Genomic DNA, 16,886 nt, shown 5'->3' with positions numbered 1-16,886 from the left:
AAATGTAACTCCCGCAAAAAAATACAACTCCAACAGTTTTCCCAGCAGTGCTGCAGCCAAGCACTCAAAGCTAGGCAACTGAGGCCACAATCTGTTCGCCAACTGGATTCAGGGCCAAAGACATTCCAAATTCAGCTGGAAGGAGATGACAAGTGGCTCTAAAACACCCCAGCAGCACAGTCCAGAGACAACTCCTTGGAGGATGAGGAAGTTTTTAAAAAAATGTTCTTGAGGCATTCTGCTTCCAGATGGTACCTGTTGCGTGTTGCTAGGTGTGTTCCAGAATGATGGAATCAAACGCTTCTCTCTTACCCTCTGCCAGAAAATTCTGGAAGGGGTCCTAACAGTAGCTCAGCACCCCAACTTCAACTTTATTTATATTCGACAGTAGTCAGGGTTACCTTGAAGGACTCAAACAATATGGCAGCTGTCACATGTTTCCAATGTAGAAAGTCCCACTGGTCAACACATACAAAATACAGCAATAAAAAAGAATTGCTTCATTAAAAAAACACCCAAAGAACTGCAGATGCTGGAAATCAGAAACAAAAACAGGAACTGCTGGGAAAAACTTAGCAGGTCTGGCAACATTTGTGGAGAGAAAGCAGAGTCAATGTTTCTGGTCCAGTGACCCTACTTCAGAGCAGGCAAAACTTGCTTGACTGTCATTTGCGAAAGAATATCTCTGCCAAACCCCTCAGAACCCTGCCCTTTGAGACCCACAATATCAGTCTGATAAATGAAGCAGCTTACAAAACTCCCCATGGAGATGCAGTAATAAAAGACATCGAGTTATACCTATATCTATTCCCTTGTGGTGTTCCTGCTTCCCTTCAGGTTTCAGTCACTTTTGATACAGATTTTGATGTTGTTGCCAGGCCAATGTCTGGAGTCATTTTCTCTGAGGTTGACTTGTCACAGTGTTATATTATTTTTCATGGGTTTCACTTCTTTGAAGTAGACTACATTCATCTCATTCAAACACACAATGGTTGATAACTGAAACAGCAGCATGCACCACACTGGTGCTGTGGCTAATTGGATAAGGTTCACTGTTGCTCCACACTCACAGCAGAACTCTCAAATCAACCAAGGCTCTCATGGTCAAATCTAACCCAGCAAGGCACTGCTTAACCCATGGCTAGCAAGGCACTCAGTAGCAGAGTTCAGAAATTAATTGCTGGTGACTGAGCCAGTGGATGGATTTTGCCAGACACCAGGGGGTTAAATTTAATAGAAACAAGACACCGTGGCTGCTGGAGATCTGGAAGTAAAGAGAACATGCTGGAGGCACTCAGCAGCTCCAGCAGCATCTGTGCAGAGAGGAACAGAGTTGACTTTTAGAGTCAAATGACACTGAAGAAGAGTCATATCATATTTAATGTTAACTTTATTTCTCTTTCCATAGAGGGTGCCCATTCTGCTGAGCTTTTCCAGTATCTTCTGTTTATATTTTAATTATCACAATGGTATATATTGTGTATAAATGCACTTAATCACATAGAGTAATACATTAGTTTCAGAGGTAATCAAATATTTGGTTAGCACTGCTGCCTCACAGCGTCAAGGACCTAGGTTTGAATCCAGCCTCAGGTGACTGTCTGTGTGGAGTTTGCGCATTCTCCCCATGTCTGTGTGGGTTTCCTCCGGGTGCTCCGGTTTCCTCCCACAACCCAAAGATGTGCAGGTCAGGTGAATTGGCCAAGCTAAATTGCCCACTGTGTTCAGGGATGTGTGGGTTAGGTGCATTAATGTAGAGTAATGGGGAATGGGTTTGGGTGGGATACTCTTCAGAGGGTCAGTGTGTACTTGTTGGGCCGAAGGGTCTGTTTCCACACTGTAGGGATGCTATTCTAACTGTGACCATGCTTTGCGGTTTAGTTACCAAGCACCCTTGTAAATGCCAGAGCTTAATCACAAACCATAAAAGCAGTTTAATCAAGCTTCAGCAGTCCGAACTGATAGTTATTTACATTGATCAAAAGGTGGTAAGAAACAGGAGGAGACGCCATTCTGTCCCTTGAAACGGCACTGCCCAAGGCTTATCTGGTCAGTTCCTCTGCCTGATCCCACTTCACCAGTCTTGCCATATCTCTCAAATCCCTCTATCCAAATTCTATTTAACTCTTGTCTCACATATATTCAGCGATCCAATGCTCCCAGGGGAAGAGAATTCGAACAGTAATGTCCCTCAATTTGTCTTAAATGGGTGACCCCTTATTTTTAAACTGATTGCCCCGCAATGGGAAACATCCTCTCAGCACCTACCTTGCCAACCCCCGGTCCAGTTTCCGAACATGTTATCATTCTGACTCAGCGTGGGCTGCACAAACAGGCTATTTCTTTGTTTCGACCAAGTGACAATGTCTCTGTGAGCAAAGTTGAATGGTACGGACAGTGTATTGTGTGCTGTGTTCCCAGAAGGGTAATCCTGATGCTCAAAAGGTGCAGAATCTCACAGCAGGGACTAACTGAGTAAAGTGAAAGACAGATTTCAAAACTCACAATCTTATAGAACGTGTTTTGTCAAGTTAAAGGATGGCAACATCCAATACACGCCCTTAAAAATTGCGTGCAGTCCGCACTGGAGTAAAAGATTCTCTCCATGCTGTAGGTAAGACAAGTTGCAATGAACTGTTTTGGCAGTGAATTCTGTCTTGCCAGCCTGTGTTGGAAAAGCTTTGATATACACTCCCAACCAGCAAGGTTAACTGCAAATGCCAACTGTGCACGATTAACCAATTTAAAATGACATTACTTGAAATTCAATCCTTTCGTAATACATCCTTTGGAGATAATTCGGGACAAAATGGTTTATAATTATTGCTAACCAAGCAGAAAAGCATAATTATATACAGTAGGTACAATGGAATGTATCACTTAATGTAAAAATAAAACTAGTGCCAACGCCCATGAATTAGCTCCTTTTGAACAAATATTCAATAGAGTTTAATTGCTCATAGAATAACATTCCTCTGTAATGTCTTGCTACAGTCACAGTATTGTTACAATGCAAAGCAATTAACCTACAAGTGCCAAGAATTACCACTGTCATCACTGTATCATGCAGAGAATGACGTACAGAATACACTCAATGAACATTAATTGGAAGGTTATGTTATGAGGAAGAGGTTGGACAACTTAGACTGGTAACCTCAGAGTTTAGGACAGTAAGAGGTGTCCTGATTGAAACACACAGGATCATAAGGTGGGAAAGGGGGTTTCCTCTTGTGGAGGGGGTCATTGTTTGAAAGTATGTGGTAGCCCATTTCAGACCAATAGGAAGAGAATTATTTTCTCTCAGAATCTTGTGTCTTTGGAACCTTTTACCTCAAAAGCAGAGCATTTACCTTTCAGACAGAGGTGGATTATTTATAAGAAAGTGGGTGGAAGGTTTTCAGGATAGGTGGGAATGGGAACTAATCAATCAATAGTGATTTTATAATGAGCAGACTCCAGAGGGCAAGTAACCTCCTGTTGTTCCTAATTTGTCTGTTTGTATTTCTGTCACATTGCAGTACATTTATCGAGAATTGCTAAAAATAATTGTCAAGGTTCTTTGTCATGACTAAGTTTGGCAGTTAACTGTCAGTCATCATCTAAATGCTGCATCCTTCAATGACAGTGCCTCTACCAATTAGCATTCCCTTCTCATATGGTATGGATGTCATTTTCTCTTGTCTTTGGTATTTCTTGTGAACTATCCTGATGATTGCTCGTCAAAAAGCTTCAAAAACAAAACGTCTTCTTTCAGCAAGTTTGGTAGCATATTTTCACGTCAGAAATACAAATATAAATACAAATTGTCTGTGTGTTTGATTTCAGAGGAAAGTCAGAATACGGACTTGGGGTTTCAATCAGGACTTATCAGAACTTAACCTTACTAAATGGCAGAGCAGGGCATTATGTTGAGGTTGTATAAGATGTTTCAGGCTTCTGGAGTACTGTGTCCAGTTCTGGGTCATCTTGTTATAGGAAGAATATTATTAAGCTGGAGAGGGTTCACAAGAGATTTACCAGGATGTGGTTGGGAATGGACATTTTGAGTTAGAAGGAGATGCTGGGACTTTTTACACTGGAACATGGGAGGTTGAGGAGTAACCTTATAGAGATTCGTAAAATCATGAGGGGTATAGGTCAGGTAATAGCAAGTGTCTTTTCCCTGGGGTGAAGAATTTCAAGATCAGGGGACATATTTTTAAGGTGGGAAGTGAGAGTTTTAAAAAAAGACATGAGGGGGCAACTTGTTTTGCATAGAAAGTGGTTTGTATGTGGAACGAACTTCCAGAGGAAGTCATGGATGCAGGTACAGTTGCAATGTTTAAAAGATACTTAGATATGTACACAAATAAGAAATGTTTGGAGGGATGTGGGCCAGTGCAAGCATGGACTCGTTTTGTTTGGGATTATGGTTGATATGGGCTGGTTGGACTGAAGGAAATGTTTCCGTGCTGTATAACTCTTGCTTGAGGGCAAAATAGCCCCCTCATTCTCCTTGTTCACACATATGATGTATTTTGTGGATGGAGGGGGATTGACAATTCAGGGCATTTTCCTAATTGTCACGTTTGAGCAAAAAATATTTCATGTTTGAGCAAAAAATGTACACAAAATAAAAATTCCAATGCTTTATACAATTGCATGAGAGCTGTAGAGAAGCATTCAATGTCTAAAAAGACAGATGTCTCTCTGAAGTTCTTGTCAATGAATGGAAGCTATCTTGTAAACATAGAAGAGAACTTTTTCAAGCTGTTGTTGAGATTTTTTTAATGAGATAATAATGTTAATACCGAAGGGCTTATGCTCGAAACGTCGAATTCTCTATTCCTGAGATGCTGCCTGGCCTGCTGTGCTTTGACCAGCAACACATTTGCAGCAGTTCTGTTATCCACATTAATGGAAAATGAAGGTGTTTTGCTATTCTTTTCAATTTCCTTTCCCAGAGTCTATTTAGCGCGCTGGGAAGATCATTGACAGCAAAAGGAAAGGAGCAAATATGGACTAGAGTGTACCTGGCTCTATTCCAAATACCACAGCCTCAGTATTGCCTGTGATTTAGCTGTACCAGTCACTGTTGTGAAATATTTGACATATCACAAAATAGCAACATAGACATGGATCCAAGGTTTAACAGACCAGAAAACCAACCAAATTCAAAGTCTCACCCATCAAGAATGGTCAGAGAAAACATCACAAGAGATAAAAAGAAACAAGAAAAAGGAAACATTTTCTTCCACTGGGAAACAAGGGTTTTCGAATGAAACCAAGAAATCATTTGCTGCCGAAATATTAAAATTACTCTCACTTTGTCAAACACCTGAAACTTATCTCTCCACTGAATACTAATAATATACACACACTTTAATCTATGTGCACTACACGACAGGATAATAATAAGCTGAACTCAGATTGTCTCAAGACCAAGAGTACACACATAAGAAAAAAGCTGCATGAGCTCAGTCAGTTATTGGCTCAACTGAACTTCCTGGACAGACACTTTCGGCAGGGTTCTGAACTCTGATTGTTAGAAAGCCACACTGTGTGGGATACAGTCACTTCCTGGGAGTTTCCCCAAATTGTCCAATTCATGGCCAAAGCCTGAGGTCGGGAGTCAGGCTTGAGGACCAATCGTTGGCTTTCCATATGGGAAGCACTCTGAGGCTGCCCTGGTAGATACAAGAAGGGGAAGCCACCCAAAATGGAGGCACATTCTCTCCCAATCATTGCTGATGCACCATGTGTGTGGATGTGTTGTTTTGTGTGTGTGTGTGTGTGTGTGTGTGTATGTGTGTGACAGAGGGCTTGTGTGAGAGAGGAAGGGTGTGTGTGGATGTCTGAGAGAGTGGATATGTGACAATAGCTACCCGCTGCAGGTGTGCAAACAGCCATATTACCCCGAAGGTACCTCTAGGGTGGAGTGAAGCTGGGAAACTGAGTGAGACGACTGGCCCAACAATTCCAAGTGCCCGCCTACGTCAGTTTCCCACTCTGACATGTGCTAGAAAATCATATCTTTAGCAAATCGTTTCCGACACTGAGCCTCTTATTTTTTTCCAAGCAGATCAGATCTGGGTCTTCAGATGTATTGAATCGCATTTTAAGTACTTATTTCCTATTCTCCTTTAATCTCGATGTGGAGGGGCTGGGGTTGGACTGGGGTAGAAAAAGTTAAAAATCACAACACCAGGTTATAGTCCAACGGATTTATTTGGAAGCACTAGCTTTCGGAGTGCTGCTCCTTCATCAGGTAGCTACCTGACAAAGGAGCAGCACTCCAAAAGCTTGTATTTTCAAATAAACATGTTGGACTATAACCTGGTGTCATATAATTTTTAACTCCTTTAATATCACACACTGTGAAGACAGACAAATGAACAGAAGGCAGTTTGGTGTTGTGTGAATGACCAAAGGACGGTGACACTTAACACTCACAGAACAAGGGGTGAATCAAAATGGAGGCATATGCTGTCCCAATATTTTAACTTAAATAGAAACTTGGTGTTTACAAATATACAATGTGTGTGGGGGGGTGGGGCGTATGTGCACGTATAAGAGAGAGTGTGAGAGTATGTGTGTGCATGTAAGCGAGGGTGTGTGCACGTGAGAGAGTGTGAGTGTGTGCGCGTGTAAGAGACAGTATGAGAAGTGTGTGTGTGCGCGTGTGACAGAGTGTGTGTGTGAGAGAATGTGTGTGTGCGTGAGCGTGTATGTGCATGTGAGAGAGAGTGTGTGCATATGAGAGAGACTGTGTGTGCATGTAAGAGACAGTATGAGAGGTGTATGTGTGCATGAGAGAATGTGTGCGCGTGTGAGTGTGTGCATGTGAAAGTGTGTGTATTCTTGTGAGAGAAAGTGTGCGCGTGAGAGAGAGTATGCGCGCGTGAGAGTGTGTGCGCGTGAGAGAGTGTGTGCGCACGTGAGAGAGAGTGCGTGAGCGTGAGAGAGTGTGTGTGAACGCATGTGTACTGTGGTGGGGGGAACGCAGGCTGCTGGTGCTGGTGAAATACACAGACTCTGATTTTCAACTTTTTTTGCGTTGTTTTAAATTTTCCACTAAACTTTCCCTGAAGCAACAAGGCATCCCATACTCAATAGGATTCTCAGACAACCTGCTTCCAAGGAATTGCTCTGATCTTCCTAACCACAAGGAAGCACACAGGATTTGCACTTTGATCTCTGTTTCATGGGCAGCATCTGGACTCCACCCAATATATCCGAGATTACAACAGTTGGTAATTTACCAACGAATGTAAGCCCTTGCTTTATGGAGCATTGCGGTGGATCACTAACATGCCGCATTACCACTCTACCACACGGTAGATTATTTTAGAAACTAGCACTGTGCAGTGTGGCTGCAGCCATGTATAATAAATGCTGACACAGGCAGTAATGATCATGACCCACCAGTGAATAAAAAATACACTAGAAGCTAAAATTCTGGAGTAGACTTGACCCACGAGAGAGTTATAGAGGCAGAAACAAAGTGAAACTCAATGGTCAGTGACTACCCACATTGATTAATAACCCGATAGGATTGCCAATCTTTGTATACACCCCTATGTGCTAATATCTAGCTTCGGCTCTTCAAAGTTCTTTAATCCTGGATATCCTTCTAGCTTTTTTTTGTAGATGATCGAATTTGTCTTTCACTCACAACCCCCATCTCTTTCATCCTCTGGTGCTTAGTGGGTTTATTCATATACACATCACCAGAAACACATCAAACTATTTCATACTTAAGTGTAAATACTTGCACTAATAGCAAGCATGAAAACCATTGGTACACAGAAAGATTCTGCAAACAGCAATGAATTGAGCAATCAGTTACTTTTTGTTGGGCGATATTCGTTTCATCTGAATTATCGGAACAGGCTAAAGTGCAGACAGCACTGAAATACTCCCCTCCCTTACCACATTCCAGATCAGGTTATATTATATCAGCAGCCCCACAACTGTGACTAAGTTGAGAAATTGCAAGTCATACTTCATCATGATTCCAAATTTATATCTGTTGGATTTGTTCCAAGAATGACAGTCTTTCTCAAAAGAAAGATTACAAAACTATTGCTGGACTTGTGTGACAGGAATGATTTCCGAAGAGTCTGGTGCTGGAAAAGCACAGCCGGTCAGGCAACACCCGAGGAGCGGGAAAACCGCTGTTTCGGGCATAAGCCCTTCATCAGGGGCTGCCTGACCAGCTGTGCTTTTCCAGCACCACATTCAACTCTGATCTCCTACATCTGCAGTCCTCACTTTCTCCTGATAGGAATGAGCTGCCTTGCAACAAATATGAAGGTAAGCCATGAGGTAAATTTGAGATCCATATGTGGACTGCCAACTCTTAAAGACATGCCCCATTTATCTAAACTTATCAATGACTGGAACACAAATAAACATTTCACGTTAACGTTTCAGTTCTGAAGCAGGGTGACTGGACCTGATATGTTAACTCTGCTTTCTCTCCACAGGTGACCCAGATTTGCTGAGTTTTTCTAGCAATATTTGTGTGTTTCCATCTTCAAAACATCCACATTTCTTTGGTATGTTTTTCTTATCAATGGTTCTGCACAGCATGAGTTGACCAAACAGTAAATCCCTGCAGCCAGTTCTGAGTTTTCCAAGATGAAGAATCCTGCATTTCACATATACCACCATAGAGACAAGCAGTACAGAAGAGGCCCTTCAGCCATCATGTCTGCACTAAAAAAAAACCATCACCTGTCGACACTAATCCCACTTTCAGCATTGGCCCATAACCTTGAATGTTGTGACATTTCAAATGCTCATCCACATCCTCTTTAAAAAGTAATGAGGTTTCCTGTCTACATTCTCCTTGCAGATAATTATGTCTAGATTCTCTGGCTGAAAACATTTTTCCTCAAATCCATTCTAAACCTCCTGCCCTTCACTCTAAAATGATGCCCCTCATTGCTGACTATTAACACAGTGGAACAGCTGCTTCCTGTCCATGCCCCTCAGTCATATCCTTAGCCTAATTCCTGATAGCAATGCCTTGCCTGTATTTTGATACCACATTGTGCGCCCATTCCTTGATGTGCTGCTCAAGGACATCATTGGCAGTTGCGCCATGTCACAATACCAACGTGCCATCATCTTCTGAAATTTTATTTGTTGAATCTGTGAACGAAGCAACTTGCCAGTCGCATTCAACTTTAGTGATACAGCAAGCACCCAAACGAAACGACAGAGCCGTGATATCTTCGCCACTTACTGACATTTTCCATGAGGAACATGTTTTTAATGGAATGAGCCCTACCCCACCCCCACCACAAAGTGCTTGGATGATACGTTTGTGATCTCAGAATCTGTAAGGTTCCCCACACACCTACATATGTTCCATTCCACACAGCAAGTCACTCTCACAATAACTCAACATGCTAGCTGAGAAATCTTTGACTAGATTCTCTCATATTTTCTCCCCCAATCACTGGTCAATGTACATGCTGGAATTCAAATAGCTCCACACGCTAAAACTGGCCTTATCAGCAATTTTATACATAAGTCATTAGATCATCTTGCAAGCTTGACATGGATATAGAACGCATTAAAGTTATTCTGTGGGACAGTGTCTATTCAGATCAGATCACAAATTGTTTAGAGACCAGCAAGTCTGGACCTGAGAAGTGACTGATCTATCTCAAGTTACCCTGGAAAGGCAAAATGCCTGAAAACTTCAATCAGACTAAGCAAGCCACTTCACACAGTGATGTTATGGCATAGTGGTATGGGCCTTTCACAACTGAGTGACATCCTGCATGAATCTCAATGTCATCACAATGCCCAGTAGGCCAATCAACTCCATAATCCAAACATCATGTTCCTCCAGCCGTTCAAAATAAGCAGAGTACAGACTGTATTGAACCAGCATGTGCAGAATCTCAACCAAAACGTGATTCCGCAATTTGAATAATCCTGATTGTTGCAATAATAACCACTTTACGAAGATCAGTCATGCACATAATACTGCTTGTTCAGGCTTATTGGAAGCAACATGCAGTCATTCGCATGGTCAAACATTCTGCATCAAAAGGCACACAGGGAGGTCTCATGGTCTTTACCCAGAAGCCAATGGTGCTTCCTCTATGGCAATGCCTCAGCCAATCAAAATTGATTTGCCAACCGATCAGCATCCTGTACTCCCATTGTGTAAACTGTTGTGATTGCTGGAAATCTTGCACTTTCATATTTGTCCTTGATGAGTGAAAGACAACAAATTATGGCAACATGCCCCTCTTTTCAGCAATGATTATGTTATTGTTATGGCCTTCGATCCAAATCGGGCGACTTGTGGACAAGAACACTGCCATCTGGGCCAACCTGATCCAAAAACTTCAAACCCTAGTGCTAATTTGACCTCGACAGCATCATGAAGACCTCATTAGCTGGTGGAGTCTCACCACTGTTTGTGAATAAATGAGCAGAAGAAATGGAACAAGTAATATACAACAACAAATTTAGAACTTTAGTTAAGGGAAGGCCACAATGAATGCACACTTACGACAATCCTGCTCATCGGAATCATCCCCGCAGTCATTGTCACCATCACAGACCCAGGAACGCCGAATGCATTTGCCATTGTCACAATGGAATTCCAAAGGGGAGCAAGTCGGTAGCACTGGAAAAGAAATGGTGAATGACAGTGAATTTAAAATGTGGTTGTCTTACCGTTTTGGTTCTGTGAGACAGAGCTGATCTTTCAAATATACTTTCTCTGCAGACCAGACAGTACAGATTCCTCATTAAAAAAACAAACTTTCAGCAAAACTCCAAGAATATGTAGTACAGTTTATACAATGAAGACAAGATTCATAAACTCCTACTCCAGATATTAAGACACATACTCAATAGACAGATGGTTAAAAACTCATCTTTTAATCATTGCACCTCTTAGCTTTCTAACACAAATTGAGAAGATAACTTTCGGGTGGCAATTTTTAAGAGAACTTATTCTGCAATACACTCCAGGACCTGTAAAATTATTTTTTCCACCCTTAGCCCCCACCTCCCCAAAATAATCAGAGTGGGAAGATTATGGCAACAATCTCAATGTGAGCATAAATGCCTCTATGTAGTGTTATAAATTGTGGAATACAGTCCACCACTATAGTCAGTTTTCCATCATCAGACCTAACAGGATTGAACTTCTGATCAGATTACTTACAGTGTAGAAACAGGCCCTTCGGCCCAACAAGTCCACACCGACCCGCCAAAGCGCAACCCACCCATACCCCTACATTTACCCCTTACCTAACACTACGGGCAATTTAGCATGGCCAGTTCACCTAACCTGCACATCTTTGGACTGTGGGAGGAAACTGGAGCACCCGGAGGAAACCCACGCAGACACGGGAAGAACGTGCAAACTCCACACAGGCAGTCACCTGAGGCGGGAATTGAACCCGGGTCTCTGGCGCTGTGAGGCAGCAGTGCTAACCACTGTGCCACCATGCTTTGACTACTCAAACAACAATCTAGATACAAATCGCAAGGATCTCCCAAAATGAAACCATGTCTTGATATCTACTCAAACTTATTTGAGTAATCACAAACATAACTGGGAGGAATTTCAGAACATAGTCATGACCCTCCCTCTGTTTCCTAAAAATACACTTCAGGGGTAAACTGGTGCAATTTTAAACAAACCTGAAAATGGGTTTCTCACAAAAAAAGACAGTTTTTCTCAGAATTTGAGACTAACACCTGCGAGGTATCTAATAGTAAATACTTAATTATTTTGAAATAATCAATGGAATAATTTAATAATTTCATTTCTGTACACATTTTGGCAACTTAAGTTTTAATAAGTTAAATGAAACAGTTAAGGGGGGTCTCTGGATACTTTTGTAAATTAAAAAAAAGTCAGCTTAATTTGCAGAGTTTGTCAAACGACTACAAAAGGCAAGAGATTATTAGCGTTCCTAACTCACTCTGGGTATCTGACTGGCTCTCGCCCTGATACGTTTTGAAGCAATGCAGAAGATCACAACACTCTGTCTCAGAGCAAGTGTTTGAAATGCCTCAATCTTTTCAACAGGTTTGGCCAATTCTGGACATACGGTGCTGGTAAAATCAACACAACGTCGATGAAATTCTACTTCAGTGCCTCCTTTTAACAGATGTGTTTGTAAGTTTCACAAACGCAACATTAACCAATGTAGCTTGTGTACACGGCTGAAAGAGTGGTACATTCGGAAGCTGTCAACCTAAATTACTTCCAAATCTTTGAGCCATTAAACAATTCAGAAACGTTAAAGCATAATACTTGTCCAATGCAGAATAAATTCCGCACCTCTTGTGCAATTGTAATGTTTTAACTAACACTTGCATCATTCACAACTACCTTAGCTGTTAAAATACAATAGTTTCCATTGCCATCAATTTTCACAAGCTAGTCATTTTTTACTTGACTCGACAGCTTTCCAAAACATTGCAACATTCCAGCATCTCAAATGAAGCAGACTATAGCATGAAATGTCATGCTTCCAGCTAACAGAAAAGGCAGTGAACACTTGATCCTGGCACAGGAAGTAACTCTCAGGGTTAATGAATACCTCATTGAGTTAATTCAAGTCTTTCATTCAATGAACTGGGTAGCATGATGAAGGGATCCAGGTTTAAATAAAAGACTACAGAATTTCCATAGCAACAGGAGTACAGGGCCTGAAGGTATATTGCTCAGCTTCCATCTGCACACTCAATCATGAATAGCCCATGGCAGATAAATAAGACACCTCAAAAGAAAAGAAAATAAAAACAGTTTCTTCCCAGAACTGAGAGAGATACAGATCTTCAAACCCCCACCGGGCCCTGCGGCATCCTACATCAATCGGACTTTATCAGCTCAATGCCTTTGTTGCTCCCACCGTGACCTCTTTTCCACAGAATGCTTTGGCAAAGGGGAGAATAAAATAATCATTGATTTTTGGTGAGATCCACTTGGCCCATAAACCTTCGCTTGCTGCTCTTGTTGAGTTAAACTTTCAGGATGGTAAACGTTTCTCATGAGGGTGGAAAGCATTGGAACTGATGACACAAAAGACTCTGTTCCAAGTGTTTGATAAATGTGTTAAGAAATGGAAAAGTAACAAAGTCTCAAGTGGTCTGGAAGACCTTAAGAGCCTACCGTTGTATCGTACAATCATTGACTCTCTTAGGATGCGCCTTGTGGCACACAAGATGCATGTAGGCCATAACCAGTAATAAATAATACAGACAACTGTTTCAATAGGTTTCTTTATCTGATTGTAAGCAGGTTTAACAACATCAATTTGACAAAATGACATAGCAATGAGCTTGGAGCTCTAACTAGCTGGTCAAAAGTTGTGTCTTTTTTGTGGGGGGGGGGAGGCTATTGTAATAAGGAAACTTCTGCTTATCAGTGATTTCTCTATTCACGGTCTAGAAATTCAAGATCTTGCATTCATTCTGAACTGAAATTATCTCGGCACCAGTGATCACTGAGGCAATATTTATAAGTGTTACAGCGCGAAAGTACAGGAGTATCCGTAATGGATAAAATACATTCATGGTTTCCCACAAACTAGTCTGAGATATTAGATATACTGTAAGCAAATCCATTTTGTATAGCACAGTGTACACTGTGTCTGACAACTGTCACTTTCTTTCTTATTTTCAATGTCACATTCCATTTGTTAATATATATTCTTTGTAGTACGCACATCATCACTCATACGCACACACATCATATCGGCAGTGTACTTTTGAACCCAGCACTTAGCTTAACAACTATGAGCTCAGAATCTACTGTGCTGCAATGTCTACATGTTAACAGCATCATGTTAATCTGCTCCCAATTGTTTTACTGGGACCTTGGCTGGTGCTAACATGTAGCAACACAAAAATAAAGGAGCAGGTTTCAGCCCTTTGAGCCTGTTCCGCCATTCAATATGATTGTGGCTGATCACCCAACTCAGTCCCCTGTCCTGCTATCTCCCCATACGCTCTGACACCTTTCGCCGTAAGAACTATATCTAACTCCTTCTTCTAAACAAATGCTTTGGCCTCAACCACATTGTACGACTCAAAATTCCACAGGCTCATCTCTCTTTTAGTAAAGAAATTTTTCCTCATCTCTGACAGAAATGGCCTACCCATCATCCTTAGACTATGAGCCTTGGGTCTGGACTCTCAGTAATTGGGAACATGTTTCAAAATCTTATCTTTCCATCTGAAATACCTTCTGTAGTGGTCAGAATCAGCTGGATATTATTGACTATGAGATCCTTGATTGGAGTTGTTAACCTGGGCCAATCAGGGAGCCCTGGCTGACAGATATAAACAGGGGGTTTCTCTCACTGTGTCTCGCACTTGCACACACACCATGGGTGCTGGGGAAAAACAATAAGCACTACCGCAGTTAGGCGGCAGTGCGGGGAAAAAAAAACAGATTATTGGCGGAAATTGAATAAAGATAGAAAAAAAAATGAGCAGGCGTGTCAGCATTGCCCTTTGATGTGAAGGGCTCTGCTTGTCATTGAAAAAAAAATAAACAGGGGGTTCAGAATCTCCTCACTTCGGGGACTCACTCTGAGCTGAGTGGTCACAGCCAGCATACTGTGCACACGCAATTCAAGGGTGACTTGGTGACGGGATAACAGCCTCATTGCAGTTATTTCACCTTCATCACATTGCTGTTTTAGCAGGAGAACAAGCAGGAATCCGGAAACATTTTTACACTGACCATTCAGAAGGTGCAGTAAATGGACAAGCTAGGGCTATTTTCTTTAGAGTGTAGGAGACTGAGGGGGATCTTACAGAAGTGTCTAAGATCATGGGAGCATGGATAGGGTGAATGCTCTCAGTCTTTCTCCCAGGGTTGGGGAATCGAGGACTAGAGGGTATCAGTTTAAGGTTAGAGGGGAAAGAATAAAAGGGAACCTCAGGGGAAAGGTTTTTACAGAGAGGATGGTACGCATATGGAATGAGCTGCCAGCAGAAGTAGTTGAGGCGGGGACATCGACATTTAATAAGTATTTGGACAAATGCATGGATAGGAAAGGATGAGAAGGAAATGGGCCAAGTGCAGGGAAATGGGATTAACATGGACGGGCAGTTTGGTTGGCATGGACCAGTTTGGGCCAGACAGGTCTGTTTCCGTGCTGTAGGACTCTATGAGTCTAATACCGAACTGTATGCACTTTGAAGAAAAAACAAACTCTGCAACTTCCTCTGTCCACTATATACATGCCAACAACAAATTGAACTCCAGACCAAGTTTACATGACTGTATTGCAGCTACTTCACACTGGGGCATTACACAAATACAACAATATTCACATCAGACCATCCAAATTTTCGATGAAATTCACCTCAGGCAAAACTACAGAAAAGCTACAAATTCCCGTTAGTGTAAACAGGTAGATTGGGCAGCGATGCTGAATTGAACAGTTAAGTTGCTGTTGATCATTGGCTACATATGCTATATGTTTCTCATGGGTGTTTGGAGTTTGCCTGTCAAAATAAACCTAAATGTTTATCAGTGTCACAAACATTGTAGAACGCATGGAACCATAACTGTCCAAACAGAAAACTCAATATAAGCTGAAAATGGAACCACGCTTTAGATTTGGGTTTGATACAACTGCACTATTCATTTTAGTCATAGTCTAACCATGTAGATGTTTGGAGCCATGAATAAGTCAATGGATTAAATTCCTGTGTAAACTGATCTTAAACAACCCCCTTTCAGACTTCTTGCATCTAATCAAAGGTAAAATCTTATTTTATTTATTCAAATAGTAAACTTTTGGACATTACTTCATATAATGTTATCGAATGAGCTCAACTAAACGTTCAATAGATGTTTTATATCCAAGACTGTGATACTAACTGTCTTGGTAATGCACCAGGAACAGGGTTAACATTCCAGGTTTATGACCTTTCATCAGACTCCTAACAAAAGGTCATCAACTTGAAATGTTGACTGGCTCAGAGCTTCCGATTACAGTCAGAATGAATCGGTCAATGGTAAATCATGCCAAAAAATGCCTACTTACCTTTCTGTGTTTAAGCTTGACTGCTACACACACACACACACACACACACACACACACACACACACACACACACACACACACACACACACACACACACACAGATTACCCACAAACATCATATACACACATACAGATTACCCACAAACATCATACACACATATCACACACACACGTGTGCGTGCACACACACACACAAAATTCCTTTTAAGAGCAGCAGCAAATTCTGTACCAATTAACATTGAAAGGTCAGTGCAAGAAAACCTCTGCAGACAGTAACAACAAAGTTAACGCTTCGAGTTAACAGAACTGATAACCGCTCAAAAAAAGTGGCTATTTATGTGGAAGGTGAGGGTGGGTCTTGGGAGTGGAGGGAGAGTTGGTGTTTTTGGATCAGACATTTCCAAAGATACACCACCCTCAATGAAGAAATTCCTCCTCATCCTAATCCTAAATGACCTGGCTGTACTCTGAAGTTGTATCCTCCAGTCCCACCCTTTTAAAAGAGAGTGTTAACTGAGCTGAAAAGGCTTGTGACGTGATCAAACTGTCATGGTCAACAATCTTAGAAAACGAGAATGGAAGCTTACCGAAAGCAAATGAAAATACCACTGTCCAGGCTCACCCCAGTCCCTGTGCTATGTGCCAGTCTCTAAAAGTTCTTGACTGCTCTACCCCCCATCCATCCCATGTCATGTTTAGTCCTGAAAGCATGCCCTGGGGGTTTCTGCTTGAGTTCTGTACCAGGGAATGGTGTCTCCACTCACTGGGCTCTGGTTATCCACCATCTGATCCAGGCCCTATCACAGCCACTGCCTGACATAGTGTTTTGACATCAACACCTCCCCTCTG

At 41.7% G+C, this 16,886-nt stretch overlaps 1 protein-coding gene across 4 annotated transcripts in view; it reads right to left on the bottom strand.

The window, feature by feature from the left end:
• lrp4 (low density lipoprotein receptor-related protein 4) overlaps nucleotides 1-16,886 on the bottom strand; it is a 392,905-nt gene that overhangs the window by 135,712 nt on the left and 240,307 nt on the right. For all 4 annotated transcript variants that reach the window (XM_060839081.1, XM_060839083.1, XM_060839082.1 and 1 more), the window contains exon 3: nucleotides 10,520-10,636. In XM_060839081.1, coding sequence (XP_060695064.1) covers nucleotides 10,520-10,636 — 117 coding nt within the window. The remainder of the gene's footprint in view (nucleotides 1-10,519; nucleotides 10,637-16,886) is intronic.

This window comes from Hemiscyllium ocellatum, chromosome 18 (assembly GCF_020745735.1).
Source record: "Hemiscyllium ocellatum isolate sHemOce1 chromosome 18, sHemOce1.pat.X.cur, whole genome shotgun sequence".
Taxonomy (NCBI): domain Eukaryota; kingdom Metazoa; phylum Chordata; class Chondrichthyes; order Orectolobiformes; family Hemiscylliidae; genus Hemiscyllium; species Hemiscyllium ocellatum.
Note: the sequence above shows the minus strand (reverse complement) of the source record. Positions and strands in the feature narration are given on the sequence as shown.